We start from the raw sequence: 20,360 nt of genomic DNA on the forward strand, positions 1-20,360 counted from the left end.
CCTAGGGTTTCTATGCATGTGGGATATAACTTGAAAACTAAATGCCATTAGAACTGATGTGGAGCATAAGGCTTAAGTGGTATCTGCTCTCATACAGAAATAATAGTCACTCAGAATTTCCTGACTTCAGTTTTACTGCAGACTAGTGCCATGCAGAGCCTCTTCATGTCTTGTTCTCAAAAGAACACTGTCGCATGCAATTATGCTATGCATATTAAATCCTAGAGAAGTAATAACAGTTCCTTACTTAATACACAGGAAGATGAATTAATTGGTATTAAAGTGAATTTTATTACAAATCTATTATCTGGTTTCCCACTTTTATCTTTTATTTTAGTTTTCTTTTAGCATAGTTATCAGGTAGAGACACATCATGGAAGTTAAATTTCAAAGCTTGTGTTTATTACCACATTTTTACAGTCAGTTTATCATATTAACCTCTCCAATACAAATGAGTTTCTCAGTGGAGGAACACATTTAAGATAATAACTTTTTTTTAATGTAGCACCCAAATTGGCAAAGTGGACGTAGGCTAATTTTATAGGACTTGCATACAAATTATAGTGTGAAATATTCAGTGATGTTACAGAAAGTCTCCCTTTCATTGCTTGTCACTTACGTAAACTGTTAACCCTCCACCAGTTCTGGTGCCCTTGGTCTTTCACAACAGGTTTGGAAGAAGAGGCCTCTAGCTGTGCTAGAAGGGTGAGAGACCTTCCTTAGGTCAGTTTCTGGTCTTCTTTGAGGTTGTGTTAAGAATGCCATTTCTAGCTGACCTTCTCAGTCATTTATTCTAATTTCTATTCAGAAGATGCTTTCTAAAGATCCTACAATGTCTTGCTGATACACTGATACACTACGTGGACTTCTTGCTTTATATGAACACTGCTTATTCTTTGATTATAGGTACTAAACAGCGTTAAAATGGCAAACTAATAAAAGCGAATATTTTTATTTAATAGGGACTGCAGAGCTATGTCACAGGAACACTGAGGTCCACAAATGCTGCTGGGTGGCTTTATTCTTCCTGTTTACATGTATAATCCCAGATGTAATGCTAATGTTCATTTTGTTAGAAGTATTTAACCTTGACCTCTGATCTCACATTAGGTCTCAGTGATGCTGAAACAGAGTTGAACAGCCCCCAGTCCCAGCCTATTTATCTCAGTGTTTGCTGTCTGCTATTAAATGTTGATATAGCTAGCTATGTAGTTGATGTGGCTGAAAAATAAAATGGAGGGGGAACAAGGGACTTGTAAGGAAAGAGGCCAGGCTACTGAAGGAGGCATTGGTGTTGAAAAAAATGTATCCAAAGCAACAGCTTTAATTTGAGGACATAAACCTGTTTGTTCTTTGCAGAAACGAGTGGGTGCGGCCTAATGAGGGATTGGAGTTAATTAACAGCTACTCACTGTATTGTTCTCTTGCCTTCAAGTATCTAATGAGCTACCCTTAAGGCAGAGTAGCTCCATCCTTCTGACTTGGACAACGACAATCTTACTCAGTATGGTGGTATCTGTGTTCCTCTGGTGATTGCTGGATTCTTCATGAGAACTTGGGGTTATTCCTATGAATATGTTCTGCTGGGTGCAGTTCTGCAGATGCATCCAGTATTGAGAATTTACTTAAGTATTATAATGCTTGATTCAAAAAGCAGCAACTAATGGGCAGGTTTTAACCCAGAGCACAGTGTGAAAGTATTCTCAAATATTAAGGTTAGTTCAGTTGAAGTAATCGGTGTATCCAAGGCTATTTTTTACCCATGCTGCTATTAAAACCTTCTACCAGCAGTGATGGACTAAGTACCTGCTGCCTGCTCAGTTGTTATGGGGCCAACACAGTGAATAAAGAACAGATCTGTGTTAAAAATAGTTTGTTGATAAAGGCATGTTTTTAACTGGGATCAGTCCCCTGGTGTAGGTTGCTGTGTAAACTGCAGACTTGTACTTGATTATTGTAATGACTGTGATGCTTCAATTCTTAAAGAAAAATAAGACAAATACATAAGGGAAAAATACATTTCAAAACTACTTCATTAAAAAAAAAGGTGATGATTAGTAATGCAGGTCAGTTGTTGAATCAGACTAGGAAAATCATAGCTTAAAAAACAGATCGGACAGAGTTTCTATCTTGTCTGTATTCATTACAAGTTTTTGGAATTAAATATACCAAAACCTTTTTGTTAGTCACAATTTTTGTGTCTGTATATATATGCATTTATTTAAGACTAGCTGTAAGAATTGAGCAGTACTCTGACTTACTGTATCCCAAGAGCAACTTAGAAAGTTATCTTATATGAAAAATGTCTAGCCTGCTTACAGCTTCTTTATGTTGGTACATTTAACTCCTTCCCTGTCAGATCTGTCAAAAATTTTTTTTTTTTTTTTTTTTTTTTGCCATGGATTGAGACCAATAGCATGTAGGACAGGCTCTCCAAAATCCAGACAGGGGCTGCAGCTTGTGGCTCATGAATCCTGTCAGTTAAGAGAGGGCCAAAGAGCTCTGGGAGGCTTAAACTCATTAAAACATAAAGCCAAGCCAAGATAGCCTTGTTTTTCTTTTCCTCTCCTACATGCAGTTTGTCAGGGTAATTTGTTTCATCAACATTTCGTGGTATCAGTGCAAATCTATTACTGAAACCTTTTGCCTTTTTCTTTTTTTTTTTTTTTTTTTAGATAACCTTTTCTTAATAACCCCTTTGTTAGCCGTGATGCTGCTTTTCACTTTAAATAAGATGCCACTGATACAAGCAGTTTAGTGTACCTGGGATGGAACACTTACACTCAATTATGAGCAATTTAGCTGCTTTGCTTACCATACCTTCAGAAGAGGAACCTGGGATCTGAAACTCCTATCTGTATAGAAGTCAGGATTATTGGATTTTCAGAGGTGATAGTGTTTGGGGAAAAAAATCCCCACCGTTTTTGATATCTGACAGCATGCTTGTTCTTTGAAGTCTCCAGTTATTCTGACATGAATTATATTAAATCAGGGCAGTGGTCTCTAGCATCAATTAGTGCTTGGTTAGATTGAAGAAGGGGACCTTGTACAAAATTCTTGTTGCTTTTCAGCTGTATCAGCTGTATCATCAGAAGATACTGACTGACTTACATGTCTCCTGTCTTAACGTTAAAAAAAAAAAAAAAAAGAAAAAATTGATACTGTGTGGAAATAACTTTAAATTTCTGGAGTGTTTCTTACAGGTAGTTTGTATTGGTTCAGTGGCAGAGTTGGAAGAGCTGTCTGGTGTGAAAGTCACTGACCTCCATCGAGAAAGGTTGGTCTCGGAGACTTTTAATTAGTTATATAAAATAGCTGAACAGAGATTGTCTTTTTTTTCCTAACCCTGGGAAACAGCTATAAAGAAAACAGAAGTAGTAAGAAGACTTGTGATTAACATGCCTCAATTTTCCTTTCTTCTGTCTTGAACACTGTTAATATAAAAAACCCTCTAAAATAAAAATTGTCAAAGTAAATGCTGACCTTTTAGAATAATCATTAAAAGTGTTATGTTAACTTTTTGTGCTAATTCTTGTTATTGTTTAGAATTTGTCAATCTTTTTCTTTCACATAGTATTGATCACCTAACAATCCCATCACACTGTGGCAAGGGCTTATTGCACCGGGTCCCTGAAGTTTTTGATTGCTGGTTTGAGAGCGGAAGCATGCCTTATGCACAAGTCCATTATCCATTTGAAAACAAAAAAGAACTTGAAGATGCTTTCCCTGCTGACTTCATTGCTGAAGGCATTGACCAAACCCGAGGATGGTAATTTTCTGCCACTATATTATATGTTATTGCCCTGTGTCCAACACTATTACATCTGGTTGAGCCTTTAATGTTGTGTAGGGAAATGTATGATTTCTGTTTTTTTCCCTCAGTAAAATGCAAGGTATTCTAAGGCTTGGTGACAAAGTTTTGGAATTCGTGTTTATTCTATTTTTGAAGTTTGAGGCTGGTTGTTGGCTGTGAAAACCGACAGGTTTTTAAGATGAATTTTTGTTTTTGTTTTTTTTTTCTTGAGTAGTACATTTGACTATATACAAGTAGAACTCTTTCCAGTAACTTGAGTTATTAGTTAAATAAACTAATATGCAGGGATTGTGAGAATGAAGACCTTAAGCCCACTGCAGAGGAAGATCAAGTTCGATATCCTCTTACAAATCTGAATGTGCGCAAGCCAAGTTCCTGATGACCAGAAAAAGGGAAATATAACCCCCATGTTCAAGTAGGGGAAAATGGAAGACACAGGGAACTACACACTGGTCAGTCTTACCTCTGTGCCTGGCAGAATCTTCATTAGGGATTGTAGTGATAGGACAAGGGGTAGTGAGTTAAAACTTGAGCAGGGCAAGTTTAGAATAGATATAAGGAAGTTCTTTACTGTGAGGGTGGTGAGGCACTGGAATGGGCTGCCCAAAGAAGTTGTGAATGCTCCAACCCTGGCAGTGTTCAAGGCCAGGTTGGATGAAGTCTTGGGTGACATGTATGGTGTCCCTGCCCATGGCAGGAGGGTTGATCTTAAGGTCCTTTCTAACCCACACCATTGTGACGTCCATTTGCCCACTCCTATACTCCTCCAACAAACCAGTCGGCCACTCAAAGACAGCAGTAAGAGGTGGGCTTTTGCATGCTGATGAGGTTGAGGAGGTTTATTATGTACTCTCAAAGCCAGGGGGCTTGAGCAAGGAAAACTTGAGGCATGATGCTGCATGAAAAATAGGTTTCAAGAATCAAGTTAAAGGTGTCTTCACTTTACAACCCATTTCTTTTCATGCAGAAAAATTATCTTGATCTTCCAAACAAAGTTATATTTCCGAGTTTGGCAGTTAAGGAGGCACCACTGAAGTCTCACTCAGTGAAACATGGACTCCTTGTGGCATATTAAATACTTGTCAGAATATAGCTGCACCATACCTCATTAGTGCTGTGCAAGATGTTTGCAGTGGGTCCTCAGAGCAGTACTGCACATAGCTCAGCATTAGCACAATCTCATGAACTTCGTTAAAAATGGCTTCTTGCATGTACTTTTTTTTCTCATTTTCTTTTTTTTTTCTTCACCCCCCAGAAGTAGTCTTTGCTAGCCCATCTGTTTGTGCTCTCCACAATTTTATGTAGAATCATAGAAAGGTTTGTTTATATCACACTTTATTAGTCATGGTGCTTTTCAGTGTGGTGTTGAGTTACGTGTCTTTGTGGAGTTAGGGTTTTTTTTACTATTGTTTTGGCTGACATATCTAGCATACATATATATGTGTATATATAGATATATATATATGTATCTCAAGGACATGACTAGAAGCAGACAGATCTGGTGAATTGTGGAGCAGCAGAGATGTTGAGGAAGTTGTCAGAAACGTATGTATATGTGGACAAGATATTTAAAAAATAAGGTGCAAAGATATTCCTTTAAAATATTCAGAGTGATTGAGGTGAATTTTTTAAAAGGATAATCTGAGAAAGAATGAGAAGAGTTGTAAAAATTGTGTGTAAACCTTTGCAGGATCTCTAAGAGTCTTGTAAATGTCATCAACTAAAGTACCTCATTGCTGAGGCTCATCAGGTTTGATAAGGCCAATAATACTAAATTTGTGAACAGTACTTGGATGTGTTAGTTTCAGTGCCAGTGGTCGGTCTGTACAATTTTCCCAATGCAAACACTATTGAAATCTCTTCTAGCTGGTTCTACTTGTCTCTTTTTAATTGTGATTGCACCTGCCTCTAGTAAGAGAATTTGCAACGGGTTTGCAGGAAGTGATGGGAGTTTGTCAGTGAGGTATTTTCAACTAAATACTAAAGAAGTACTGCTGTGTTTGTAACAAACTGTTAGTCTTGCAGGCTTGAGGTGTCGATTATCTGAGTAAATGCTCAGATGTTTGTGTTCAGGGGGTTTCTTAAGATTAAAAGTAGAGATGGGGATCTTCAGTGCATGTGCTTGTCTGCTGGTGAAGGAGTGTTGGTCAAAATTCATGAAATTAATTAATTGAATGCAGTTGAATAAAGAGAATTTGCATACTGCAGTGTGCATTGAGGTGATTGAGAGTTAAAAGCCTGTTAGAGGTAGAGCATCAGAGTTGTCACATAAGCCACTTAATAAATGCAGTAATGGACATTGCAGCCTTTACAGAGCTTTGGACCTTCAAGTGTCAGAATAATGCTATTGCAATTATAGGCAGCTTTTTGATAAAAACAACTTTGGAGAATACAGATGGAATTCCCTCCTCCCCAAGTGTTTCTGCACTAGATCTTCATGCAAATGCATAGTTCTGAGGCATGACCTCCTGTGCCTTATTCTAAATCAGTTAGCTTTTCTATATCATCTGCTCTTTTAAGGTTGCTAAGCAATTGTCAGTGTAATATTAATTTTTAACCATGAAAGCTGTGGCCCACCGTCCAGTTATTTTCTCAAAAGTAATTACTAGCAGTGCAGTTGCAGAAGCTGATAGATAGCTCCTTTGGTGAAGGTTCCACCTCCTGAGTATGAAATTATCACATCCTCTTGCACCTCCGCTTAGTTTCTCAGGTACAATCATTATTGACATACTGAATCATAGGTTGGTTCCTGTGCTTGCTCCGACCCTGGTTTCTTAACGAGTCCTAGGCAGTTTACGGTGTTACTGTAAACACACTTAATGATGTGGGGGGAAACCCCTACTGGCTGTTGCTGCGGGGAATGCCTGCATTCTCCTGTTTTCTAGTGATGGCTGATTTAATTTGTGTGAAAGGAAGGAGGCTCTGCTCACTTTTGCTAACTTGGTTTTATGCTCCTGGAAGTAAAACCTCTTCAGTGTGCTCGACTGAGGAATTAACACATTAACAGACACACAGACATGTACAGAGTGTGCCGGTCCTGTCTGCCATGTTTTGTTTTGGATGGATCCTGAGTTCAGAGGTTTACAGTGAGCAGATAGGGAGCTTGTTCAGGGACAGAGTTCTTATTTTCTGTATTGGAAGGGAAAAAGCTACATTTTTTTGTGTTCACAACCTTCATAATGTCTACTGCTACAATTTTTCAGCTGCCTTGAACTAATAGATCACGACTGAGCAAATAGCGCAATATGCTACAAAGAGAAAAAATGTCTACCTACAATAAGCTCCTCTTCTGAGCCTTTGCAGTGTAAATGTTTGACATACTTAAATTTTAACTTTGCTATAGTAAAACAACATAATTAAAATTTTCTTTTGTAATGAAAGGCATGCAGACATTAGCTTGGTGTTTTTAGAAAGTGACATTTATGTTGTCTCTTGTTTCAGGTTCTACACCTTGCTGGTGCTGTCCACTGCTCTTTTTGGAAGGCCTCCTTTCAAGAATGTAATTGTGAATGGCCTTGTTCTTGCCAGGTTGGTATGTCAGTCACTTCTTTCCCTAACAGATTTTTGGTTAACAAATATTTCAGATTAAGTCCCTACAAATTGTAAATTTAATCTGAAATGGGCTTTGGAGCTGTTAAGACTTGTCAGGGAGATATTGGTGTTACAGGAGATAAACCTCAGGATCTCAGGTGCCTTACACATCCCAGCTGCCTGCTACCCTAGGTTCTTTCTAGCAGGATTAGTCCTTCCTAGAGGGAGAGAAAATGAGTAATAATTCAAAATAGGAAAGACTAGGAAATAACGTATCTGTTATGCAGAGTAAAGGGGATTATAAGTGTAGTTTTAGATGCAATTTTAAATAAGTTAATTCTGTTTATTTTCAAATAAAGCTCTGCCAGTTGGTTGAAGGGATTGATTTGAAACAAGTGCATCTTCCCTCAGCTTTGGTAGGAAAGACACATTTCCTGCTGAGATTTGTAAATTAGGAGCCTCTAGGGTTGTTTTGTGGTTTTTTTTTGGTTTTGTTTTCAGTTGCTCTCAGGGGCTCAACAGTCATATTGAAATGATGTACTAATATCTAATTGTGTCTGTGCTACCAAGAACAAAATAGGACAGAAAAATGAAGCTGGATTTGAAGGGCCTTTTTTTCCTTATCCATGTATTACAAGAATTCTGGGAACTTAGGCCTACATTCTGATTTTTTTTTTCTAGTGATGGCCAAAAAATGAGCAAAAGGAAGAAGAATTACCCGGATCCAATGAGTATTGTAAATAGTTATGGAGCTGATGCATTAAGGTAGGTTTCCCCTAATTAATATACAATCTGATATGTTGGATTTCTGTTCATAGCAGGCTCGTACCAGGAGTGCTTGTGTGGTGTTGACAGTTTGTAGTAGGAAGAAAGTTAAATTTGAAACTTAGACCACTATGGCAGCGAAGTAGCTGAAAGAGTGGATGACTTAAAAGAACTGGCAATAGTTACAGTTCTTGGACTTTCTGTACCCTTGTCTTACCTCCCTCAAGGCTGGTAACAACCAAAGCTGCTGTGCTGACTTGGAGGCCTTTTGTCAGAAAGTGTGTGTCCACTTGGTACAGAATACTTCCACTGAAGCCAGCACTCTCTGCTATTGCAGCTAATAGTCTGAGCTGACCCACTGAAAATTTGTATAACATCTTTTGAGTACAATACTATTAGTTTGCTGTTAAATCACTACTTTAGGAAAGGATTAGTGTATAATGCACGGAAGTGTTTGTTTGATGCTTTCGTTATAAATTTCCTAAAAAGAAAGTGTTTATTTGGTGAAAAGATATGATATGTACCTAATAGTAGTAAAACCAGAAAAGCAGAAGTGGAGCAGCTTAATGTGTGTATATATGTTGTATATATGCAAGTTGTGTGTGTGTATGTGTGTGTGTGCATTGTGTATGCATATGTATCTGTATATCTCATCCTGGCCAAGCAGAGATTAAACACAGTTCAAGTGCTTCATTAAAATTATACCAACTGGTTTAGACCTCACAGCAGTCTTCCAGTATCAGAAAGGAGCCTACAAGGATGCTGGAGAGAGACTTTATTAGGGACAACATATATAGCAGTAGGACATGTAGGAATAGGGCAAGGGGTAATGGGTTCAAACTTAAAGAGGGGAAGTTCAGATTAGATCTAAGGAAGAAATTCTTTACTGTGAGGGTGGTGAGGCAGTGGAACATGCTGCCCAAAGAAATGGTAAATGCTCCATCCCTGGCAGTGTTCAGGGCCAGGTTGAGAAGAGCCTTGGGTGACATGGTCTAGTGTGAGACATCCCTGCCCATGGAAGTGGGGTTGGAACTGGATGATTTTAAGGTCCTGTCCAACTCAAAACTATTTTATGATTTTATGATATAAATGTAATTATTCCTAGATTTTTGCTAGATGCACTAACTGCATGCATGCAGTGATACCTTGAGATAAAGGTACAATAAAGACATTTTAATAACTTGCACATTTCTCAAGGACCCTGTAATTCTTGCTGTATATAAGAAACCTTTATCACACATATTGAATTGTGTGTTACAATTATGCAAGGTAATGATTGGGCTGAATGAAAGCTTAGTGTATGATGGTTTTTGATTTATTTCAGGAAGATGGTGGTTGGATGCTCTAGGTAATGAAAAGAAATAGATGTGAAACTCATTATTTCAAGCTTTAGCATTTTAAAGACCTAGTAATTCATCTTCTCATATATGTTTACAATGGAGAGTTGGGTGGATTTCTTAAATTTGATCAAGATTGTTGTTTACAAATAATCAAGGTGTATTAGGAGAATATCAGTGAATTGGTAGATGCAACGATATGGGTCAAAAGGGTTAGAGTTGCTCAAATTGGAGTTTTTTAAATCACAGATGATGTCTCTGTTGGAAAAAATCTTCCTTTTTTTTTGGAAAACAAACAAAAAAATCTCAAACACTGGAAGTTACACTTCCATTATTCATGGCTTTTGATTTCTAAAAGCCAATTCATTTTTCTTCCTGTGTACTCACTCTTTAATGTCACATTTATTTATACATACACCCACATAGAGAGCAAAAAAGCATTGCAGGCTAGGTTCATTTATGGAAGGAGCTCTGCGATTCACTTGTCTCTGCTTACTCACTGAAGCACTTGATCTGTTCTGTTTATAGAAAGAGCTACTACTGAGGCTTTTAGCTTGGCACTGTTTCCTTGCAGTTACTTTAGCTTTTGCAGTATAGTGTGTCTTTGTGTGTATATATCTATATATATATTTATTAGTATTTTAAACTACAACTTCTCAGCAGTAGCTTCATAAATAGCAGAAATTATAGGTGTAAATTAAGTGAATTTAAGTGTAAATTTAAGTGAATATGGAATTGAATGGAAAGAGCATAGAGAAGAAATAACAGCACAGTAAATCTAACAACCCAGCTTCAGATGTCATGAAACTTGGAATCCTGTGTGAAATCTCTAAGAATTACCTGGTCTAGTGGAAGGTGTCCCTGCCCACAGCAGGAGATTGTATCTAGATGACTTTTAAGGTCCCTTCCAACCCAATCCAGTCTGTGATTCCATGAATTGTCAAAACCAGTTATATTTCAATATTGCGGAGACCTATGACTTGAGTTGTATAGCTGTTAAAGCTGAAGTATGTCAGAAAGAGAATTTGCTGGTCATAGTATTTACAAGCCTTTTACTTTTATGTATCCTGAGGTAAGTGTTCCTGTTAGATGTGATGTGTTACATTCTCCTCTCAATCTGTTCTCAAAATGCAGAAGAAACAGCATAATGTCATAGACTGCTGCTTTAGAGAGACAAAATGGTTTCTCATATATTGTTAGGAAACTTGGTAATACTGGCTTGATTTGAGAAAGGTTTTATATTCTTCCCAATGAGTAATATTACTAGATATAACTAAATTGATAGAACTCCTCTTTTATCAGGTGCCTTACTTGACTTTCCATATAATCATAGAATGATTAGGGTTGGAAAGGACCTTAAGATAGAATCATAGAATAGTTACGGTTGGAAAGGACCTCAACATCATCTAGTTCCAACCCCCCTGCCATGGGCAGGGACACCTCACACTAAACCATGTCACCCAAGGCTTTGTCCAACCTGGCCTTGAACACTGCCAGGGATGGAGCATTCACAACTTCCCTGGGCAACCCATTCCAGTGCCTCACCACCCTAACAGGAAATAATTTCCTCCTAATATCCAATCTAAACTTCCCCTGTTTAAGTTTTAACCCATTACCCCTTGTCCTATCACTACAGTCCCCAATGAAGAGTCCCTCCCCAGCATCCCTATAGGCCCCCTTCAGATACTGGAAGGCTGCTATGAGGTCTCCACGCAGCCTTCTCTTCCCCAGGCTGAACAGCCCCAACTTTCTCAGCCTATCTTCATACGGGAGGTGCTCCAGTCCCTTGATCATCCTCGTGGCCTCCTCTGGACTTGTTCCAACAGTTCCATGTCCTTTTTATGTTGAGGACACCAGGACTGCACACAATACTCCAAGTGCAGTCTCACAAGAGCAGAGTAGAGGGGCAGGATCACCTCCTTTGGCCTGCTGGTCACACTCCTTTTGAAGATCATCTAGTTCCAGCTGGATGTCCCTGACCCATGTCACCCAAGGCTCTGTCCAGCCTGGCCTTGAACACTGCCAGGGATGGAGCATTTACCGCTTCCTTGGGTAACCTGTTCCAATGCCTCACCACCCTCATGGTAAAGAACTTCTTCTTTATATCTGATCTGAACTTCCCCTGTTTAAATCCATTGCCCCTTTTCCTATTGCTGCTGTTGTCCCTGATAAAGAGTCTCTCTCCAGCATCTTTGTAGGCCCCCTTCAGATATTGGAAGACTGCTATGATGAGTGTTAAGTATGTCTGTATTGGAATAATTCAGGAAATTACTATTCTTTCAATTTTTACATATTGTGAGGCAGTGTACAGCTGCTATGTTTTAAAACCTCAGCTAAACAAAAGAAAAAAAACCCCAACCCCAACCAAACCCTCCCCCCCTCCCCCAAAACAAAAAACCCTAACTCCCACAAACCAAAACTGTAGCCTTAGAGAACTACTTCTGTTATTTAGTTCAGTTGCTCATGCAAAGAACTATTTTAAGAAGACTTCTGATAGATTCTTAAGTGAGTGCTGCTCACTTAAGCAATTGGGGATTGCAGTTAGCAATTTATGGGATCCTTCATTGGTCTGATAAGTTGGCATTGCAGCCTCTTCAGCAGGAAAGTAGTGGAGGGAATATTTGAAGTAGTTGTTATTCTGGGTATGTCCCAAACTGATAAAAGGCCTGGAGTATCTTAGTGTACCCTGCAGCCAGGCTAGCTATGTACTATGATTAAAGTTATGTTTGACTTCTGAAATAAAGAGTAATAAGCATACAGGTAATTGTGATTGGAAGTTTAGTTTAAATATATGCCTATAAGTTCTAATTTAATTTAGGGACTTATTCATTCATTATCATGCTTAGTTGTTCTGTACTCTTTTAAATTCATAATTTGAATTCAGATATAATACTTAAACATATTTTTTTTTCCCCAGTACAGTACTGAAAATGCCTATTTCTATGCTGCATTACTGTTTACTCTGGCAGCTTTTTTTTATGTATTCTTTTTTACCAAAGAAGCCCTCTCCTGAAGAATTGATGGTCTGGTATTCTTGAATGTGCTGTGTTAAACCCCATTAAGATTTTAAAGCCTCCTAAAGGAAGTCCTTGTAAAGATGTATTAGTTTAGAATCATAGTTTTAAAAGCTGCTAAGATGTGACAAAATGAGTAAATAAATTTCTGTTGAGAAACATATCAATCTTTAAAATAAAATGTTTGGTTTGGTTTTCATATTTGGAAAATTAAATGAAGTGTATCTAAATCAAGTTTATATTCAAGTTTTTTTGATGCCTGGGTAACACCTGCTTTCTTTTTGAGTTAATTTGATCGATATATCTTTTTCTCTGCAGACAGAATATTTGTTTAAGGAAGAAGATGGGATGAAGTATAGTGATGATTCTTTGTAAACTCAGAGCTAGCAAGGAAGCCAGGGATGTGTCTGTCTCTGTGAAATGAGGAACTTACAGCTTGAGAGAGACTGACCTGAGGAGGATCTCCCTAGACAGGGTGGTTTTAATGTATAGATGAGAACCCCTTTGGCTGACTTGGGCATGATTGTGTGAGGGGCTGCTGCTGATATAGAAGTTAACATCACTTGAATCCTCTGCCGTTCTCTGTCAGCTGTTTCAGGAGCTGAAGCACATTTGTATTGATCAGAGGTGTATCCTTTGTTCTCTTTTGGCACTGTTTTTCCTTAAAAGTATTCATTTCTGCTCTTTGATTTTGATCTGTTTGTTTTGCCTTGCTCCTTAGCCCTGTGTTTGCAGTGGGTGCAAAGCTTTTTATAAATGAGGAGATGAGCTAGATGGAATCAAAAGGTACTTTTTCATTGTTAAGGAGTTCAAAATATTACCAAAACAACAGGTGCCGTTCTAAAGAGCATAGAATCACAGACTGGTTTGGGTTGGAAGAGACCTTAAAGCTCATTTAGTTTCCGTGGGCAGGGACACCTTCTTCTAGACCAGGTTGCTCAAAGCCTCTTCCAGTCTAGTCTACTAATTCCATGCACCCAGTTCTAGTTTTAGACTGTAATAGCATCTGAGCATGTGTTATCATCTCAATTAACTTCTAGGGTAAAAAAGAAAAAAAATAAATCAAATTCCATAAGCAGCATCATAGAAATAGTCCTGTCCACTAGGAAGTAAATTGTCATATATTCAGTATGTTACATGCTTACAGTACTGTTTTCCTCAGAATTCTTAATGTGAAACTATTCCCTTGGGTATGTCTCTTGCTGTGCAGCTCTCTAGGGTTTACTGTACATTTCAGTGCATTTCTGCTGGTATACATAGTTTCAAGCTGTTGAGTACTGTGTTCTTATTTTGCAGGTTATACTTGATCAATTCTCCTGTGGTAAGAGCAGAAAACCTGAGATTTAAAGAGGAAGGAGTAAGGGATATACTGAAAGATGTCTTCCTGCCCTGGTACAATGCATATCGCTTTCTTGCTCAGAATGTTCAGATCCTGCAACATAAGGTACAGATCTCTTGAATGTGGAAAAAGAAAGTGGAAGGGGCTTTGTGCCTTTGCCAATGTTAGAGTGAATTAGCACCGTAGAGAAGTTTAGTTTGGAAGGGAGGTTTGGATTCTGACGCTGGAGGTCATCTGATCTTTACGTCCTTGTTTAAAGCAAGGCTGACTTCAAAGCTAGGTCAGGTTGTATATATTCACTGTGAATTCCTATGGTGTTTGCTGTTTGTTTCCTGTTTTATAAAACTATAACCACCCTCCATTTTTCTCTCCTTGACCAAGCTTGTTCTATAGAAAGGAGGAGTGGAAGGTAGGGGCCTGTCAAGACATAACAGCTATCTTTTCTCAGATTAGGCTGTTCTTGGTTCCCTCTTATTTGAGATAAATATGATGCTATTGCATCTGTTGATAGGGACTTTGTGGGGTTAATACATACTAAGCGATTATCTGCTGTCAGTCACCTTAAAAGCCAGGTACCATGTGTGCTTGAGGGAATCCTTCTGAAATGTCCATACTAAGCCTTGTTGGTTTTTTGCTAATTCTTACCAGTGATTGTGTAGTAGCTTGGAGGCAACAGGTGTCACTAATACTGCCTTGAGTGCTGCTGCTGCTTTTTCTTTGCCATTGCCCCATGCTATGTAGTCAGGAATGGCTATGTTGTAGGAAGGATGCCATCAGAGGACATTGCTTAGCAGCATACAGACCTAACACAAATGCAACTGCAAATAAGTAAAGAAAGCTATTTTCAGTATTGGCTGCTGTGACAATTTCTTGAGCTAACTCATTTACTGTAACTTTAAGTATGAATCTGCATAAAAATGTTTAACTTGGGAATACTCGATAGTGAATACATTAACAGCAGTCAGAAGATTGTTGTCTTTAACATGACAGTTGATTTTTCTTAAAGTTAAATTTAAATGCAACTTTGGGGGATGGGGGAAGAAATGGAATGGGAAGAAAGGCAAATCATAAAAGCAATAATGCTTTAGACTTGAAGATTACATTTGAAGTCTACTAAAAGTGCTGAGTGACTGACATGAGTTTCTACCCTTTCAAAATGAAAGCAAGATTGAAATTTCTTTTTGATAGTAAATTTTCATTTAAATTGAATATTTTATGTGTATATTGTATAGTTTCTGTTGAAACCAATTTTTATCTTTCAGCTGAGATTAATGGTAGAAGATTACCACATCTTAGTGCAGACTTACATGGAAGAATGGGAGCTAAGTGAAAAAGTTCAAACCTTATACTGCACAAGAAATTACAGTAGCAGCCTAGTCACTGTGGACAGCTGAAGCAATAAAGGCATCTGACTTCAGCAAATAGTACAGTAAATAGCTGACTTAAATAAATGGTTTCATCTTTTTAATAACACCTTTTGGGAAGAAAGTCTGGTAACTTGAGATCCTAATATGTAAGGAATCTTTTCTTAGGATCCCTAGACAGCATTCATCAGGCAAACTTATTCACTGCCCAGAAATATACTTCAGGTTTTCCTGTTTGAGCTTTGAATTATCTACAGTGCTTTGCAGCTTTTTGCTCTGATCCCAGTAAATCTTGCAAGGTCAGCCAAATTGGAGATGGGATACCCCAGTAGAAAATCCAGGTGCCTAACAAGATAGTTTTGGTGATTAAGCATAAGTAATTTTTCTTTTTAAATAGATCCTGAAACCATTCCTGTGCACAATATTAGGCAAAATAATGTGCTATTGGAGGTGATAGTGCTAGATTTGATGCAGAGCCTTAAACAACTTTTTCATTGTATTCTGCCTTCTGCAAGAAAGAAGCTACAATCTCAATGTTGTGCGTGAAGTCTAATGGTAATCTTATGCTTGCTGTAATTAGCACAGTAACTGTAATTGGTTGAATGATTGCTGACCTCACACTGGGATTGCTGTGTTTCTGGGTGTGCAGAGGTATTTCTTCCCTAAGAATCTTGTCCTCGAAACTACGTAAGTGGGTGTATAATTACTGGGTCAAGTAATCCCAAGAGATCTTTTTCATTTGGACTCTGGGGGAAGGGCAAGCCCAAGACTTACAACCAGATGTTAAATACTGATCGTAAATCTAAAAGAATATTAAAACTACTGTTTTCAACCAGTCATAAGAAGATTCACATGGAAGAGTCAGACTGTTGGCACTGACAAGTGTGGCTACTTGTGGTTTTGCTTGCAATTTCTCAGATGGGTGCAAACATCAGTGTTCTGGAAAGCAACAAAATGCCCTGTATGTATGTTGGATGCTGAAAGATTCCACCTGTTGATTTTTTTTTTTTTTAGGTTGTGTTCTTTCATGTTTTAATCTGTGGAAATTGTCACATGTTCATAACAGTAATTATGATGTTCATCTACTCTTTTCCCATATATAATTTATCTTCATAGTACCTTTTCTGTAAATGCTTCAGATCCTCCTAGATGAAGGAGTTAGGTATATGTGAGAGTTCTGCCCTGTGTGCGGAAGCTGTGGCTTAGGCTGCACACAAGGGAAGAACGACTGCATATTGTTGTGTGCTGTACTTCTCTATACCTGGTTTAACAGATCCAGATAACTGGCCTCCTTTGTAGTTGAAGGAGTAGTGTGGTGAAATCAGCAGCAGTGGGAGTCAGGTTTTCCTCAGCTGCTTCTCTTACTAATTCTCTTAGCTTATTCTCTTCTAGAATTTCATGTCCTCTCCTTGGAAAACCATGTAACATAGCGAAGGTGACAAAATACTAGTGGCTGACAGGTGGTTTCATATAGAGGCTTAAATATATACCCTTATGACTTGAAAAATGTGTTTTGTGTTTTTATGTTGATGATAGGATGAGGGACGAGAATTCCTTTACAATGAGAATACAGTTAAGGAGAGCAAAAACATCATGGATAAATGGATTCTTTCTTTCACCCAATCACTCATTCAGTTCTTCAAAGCTGAAATGGCAGGTATGCGCATTTGGCTGGGTGTGTGTGCAGGTGTTTCATTTTTGATGAGAGAACTAGCCATTTCATCCAGAGATTTACAGATTCCTCTTGAGAATTACAGTCCAGATAAAAGGAAAGAAATCTTTAACCAGCTACCATAATACATGGAATGCTGCTTTCATGCTTGTTAATACAGATTTTGCTGTTCTTGTTCATGAGATTTCAAAAAGTGCTGAAGGTTTTCTTTTTTTGGTCATGGCTAATGCTATGAGCTCAGTGATGTAGCTTGATGCTGTAACATCTGAAGTGCTTGGAGCAATTAACAGTATTATAAGAGTAACTGAAAGACAGCAGTGAAAAGGAAGCCAAATAGAATTTGGGGAAGCTGTAAAAAAAAGAGGATAAAATGGGCAGTGCTCAAGTCAGCTAAATAAAATAAATTTGAGAGGTACATGAGCATGGGGAATAATTTTTTCCCAAGCATAGTTCTATTAATGTGGTCTATGAATGAACAAACAACCCCCAAAGCCAGTGATAATAAGTTGCCCTCGGAAGAATTTTTAGAAGCCTTCCACAGTTGTGTTTGGGCTTGACGAAGGAAACCATTACTGGGAAGATGGATAACGAGGAAACGGCTAAATGCAAGATCTGAATTTGAGGGCACAGGACAGTCCTCCACTGTTTCAGTCATTTCTGTATTTCCCTTTCTTAGATTGGCATGATGTAGACTCTCCCCAAAGATCACTAAGATGAGTTTGTTGGGCTACAGTGTTTATCCAGGTCATTTTGGTAATAAGAAAATTCAGGGGAGATCATCTAAGAACATTTCATTAAAGGAAGAAAGAATCCTCAAGCTACCAAAACCTGGAATATGATAAAGGCTGTGTGTTGTTGATGAAAATGTGGCTTCATCCTAGAAGTTTTGTCCTTGAAATTCAGTGGTGGTGTGGGAGTTTCATCTGTTGCCACACAGTTAATATGCAGAACCTATGCAAGCTTATGTGCTGCACGTAAAGAGCAGCACATAACACCTTTGAGGGATAGTGGAAGACTCATTTGTGAATGCGTACCTGGGATCTTAGATTAGTGCATGGTTTAAGCAAACAGTATTTGCAGGAAGATGAGTGTGGGGCTAGAAACTCAAGTTCTCTGCTCTGGTTTTCTAAGAGGAAGATGAAGCTAATAAAAAGGGTTATATCAGCTGACATCTTTACATAGCAAGAAGATTGTTCCAAGCAGAAGAAAATGCTTGCTGGAAAATGACAATGTAAAGACTTTCAAGACTGGTGTTGGTGTTAATTGCTATTGTCTTTTGTTAGATAAATATAACAGGATGCACTCATCAGATGAGTGAGACCTCTTATTTGCAAGTGATTAATAAACGTTTTTTCAGTTTATGTTTCTGCATAAACTCTGAATTCAGTCAGACAGGTATTAGTGAATGCAGTAAATTGGTATATGGTGACATGATACTTGTGCTATGGCTTGAACTAGGAAAAATGCTAGTAAGAGGCAAGGGAAGATGAAAAAGTAATAAACATGCACAAGCTGTTGTAGATGTGACACGATGCAAGCAAAAGTAAATGACTGCCAACTAATGCCATGCAGCTCTTACTGCAAAGTGCATAAAATGGTATGTTGTCTCTGCTATGTCTAAAACATACCTGAGGCAGTGGTACTGAGGGGATGTTCGGGCTGTCTGTCAAAGGAATGGCACAGTCTGCACTGTAATGTGCTCTTCTTGCAACTGTGTGTGTGATCAAGAAGACATAAGCTTGAAACTCTAAATTTCAAGGAGATGCCACTAACCAGAAAAAATGTCGCAATTGAGCTTAGCTTCTTCCATTTAATAAGTGTATTTTATAGTGGAGGCACATTTTACACTGATTGCCTGCCTCTAGAAAAATGTTCCCATTAAGGAAAACTTAGTTAATTCTGCCCCAGTTTTTGCTAGTAGCTCGAATAGCCAGCAGTATTTCAGCCTGCATGGGGTCCCTGTCAGTTTGGTATTGACCTTATTTGAATAGACTGAGGGTGGGAAGGGCAACATACCTGTGCACACTCCCAGCTTTGGGATGCTTTGGGGAGCCTAGGAAAACTTCAGAAAGGTATAACAACCCTCTGCTAATCCTGGCCTGGGAAAGCTTTTGACTTCCTAGAATGTATGCAATTGGAGAATAGGACACAGCAAGTATTAGAAAGCAGCGTCACTTCAGTTATTCATGGAAAATTGCAAATGTTTTGAAACCATACATGTGTGTTTGCAAGAGGGATTTTGCTGTGGTGTGGCATCTCTGGTTTAACAGGTGCCCAAAACATGCTCTCTCTTCAGAATTGTTGGGTAGATGTGCACCGATAACCTCTTCATCGGCTGCTGGTGCAGCTAACTTAGCTTCACTTTGATAATAACGCATTTATCCACATGAATTATTAGCTAGTAAGTAGTAGTATAGTTTCTCCACTCAACCTCATCTTTTACGATGGAAACTTCCAGGAGTTGGGCCCTTTGATAAACAGGCCAAGTACAAAAATATCAGGAGGATATTATGCAAAGTAATAGGGCAAACAATCCTTTGTGTTTTAAGGGGAGGCTAAAATTCTGTAGTTAAAAAGCAGTACATTGAAAGCAGTGTGTGTGGTTTTCTATGTACATGCCATGGCTTTTTCTTGAGTCATGAAACAGTAAGATTTCACCATTTGGTTTATGAACCAGGATTACAGCTATTAAGGGGAGAAATGCATACTTCCAGGCTAACTTAGCGTATCTACAAGAGATTCATCCCTGAAGTGTTTGGTTTTGAGGTTTCTGTTTGGTTTTAACCAGTCTCCTAACTACATGTTGCATAGCTAGAAGAGAGATGGGAATTTTTAAGGAATACAAATTCCCACATTATTTATGTCTTCCCCACAATGCCATGCATATTCTGAGCATTTCCTTTTTAGGTTTAAATACCAGTACTATGCCTTTAAAAACACTTCTATTTTAGAAAGTGCAGTGAAAAGCATGTTGGAGCTTTTAAAGCAAAGATCCTTTTTATTCAGTAGCTGCTTGATTAATGAAACCGATTCAGAACAGAGATCAAAAAGCTCTTTGCTTTTAAAGATGTTATACACAGGTTTTTCCTTAGAAAATGGAGTCCTATTTAAGGTCCATCCCACCAATTCTCTCATGAACAACTGAAATTTGTTTTCCCAGTTGCATAGTGATGCTTGTGGTGACCTTCTTTTTGTTCTGGCAATCTTCCATGATTTGAAGTTACCCAGAACTTGAAAATGCAGCTATGTTTATCTTCTTACCTCGTCAGGCTTGCTGTTACTTTACATTCTTCTAGGCTTACTGTGTTACTTAGAAAAATAAAGATTGCAGTTAACTGAGGGAGAATTGATTGAAATAGGTGTCTCATTTTAACTCTGGCCAACAAGAGAGACAGTGTTGGCAGTAATTAATAAAATATCTTTGTATGATTCCACAATGATTTCTCTTGAACGTCTAGTGACTTGGCTGTATTTACAGCATGTGCAAATCTAGGATTTGCCAAATCCTTTGCGATTAATAGTCT

General features: G+C 38.3%; 1 protein-coding gene across 9 annotated transcripts in view; it reads left to right on the forward strand.

Annotated features, from left to right (window-relative positions):
- The window catches only part of IARS1 (isoleucyl-tRNA synthetase 1), a 109,031-nt gene that overhangs the window by 55,837 nt on the left and 32,834 nt on the right, over positions 1-20,360 (forward strand). For 7 of the 9 annotated variants that reach the window (XM_062619976.1, XM_062620018.1, XM_062619999.1 and 4 more), the window contains 6 exons: positions 3,192-3,277; positions 3,575-3,769; positions 7,256-7,342; positions 8,027-8,110; positions 13,758-13,905; positions 16,701-16,821. In XM_062619976.1, coding sequence (XP_062475960.1) covers positions 3,192-3,277; positions 3,575-3,769; positions 7,256-7,342; positions 8,027-8,110; positions 13,758-13,905; positions 16,701-16,821 — 721 coding nt within the window. The remainder of the gene's footprint in view (positions 1-3,191; positions 3,278-3,574; positions 3,770-7,255; positions 7,343-8,026; positions 8,111-13,757; positions 13,906-16,700; positions 16,822-20,360) is intronic. The other 2 variants (XM_062619991.1, XM_062620027.1) reach the window with 2 other exon arrangements.

The sequence above is a fragment of the Pezoporus occidentalis genome, unplaced genomic scaffold, assembly GCF_034315485.1.
Source record: "Pezoporus occidentalis ecotype Australia unplaced genomic scaffold, CSIRO_AGI_Poc_V1 ctg106, whole genome shotgun sequence".
Classification (NCBI taxonomy): Eukaryota; Metazoa; Chordata; class Aves; order Psittaciformes; family Psittacidae; genus Pezoporus; species Pezoporus occidentalis.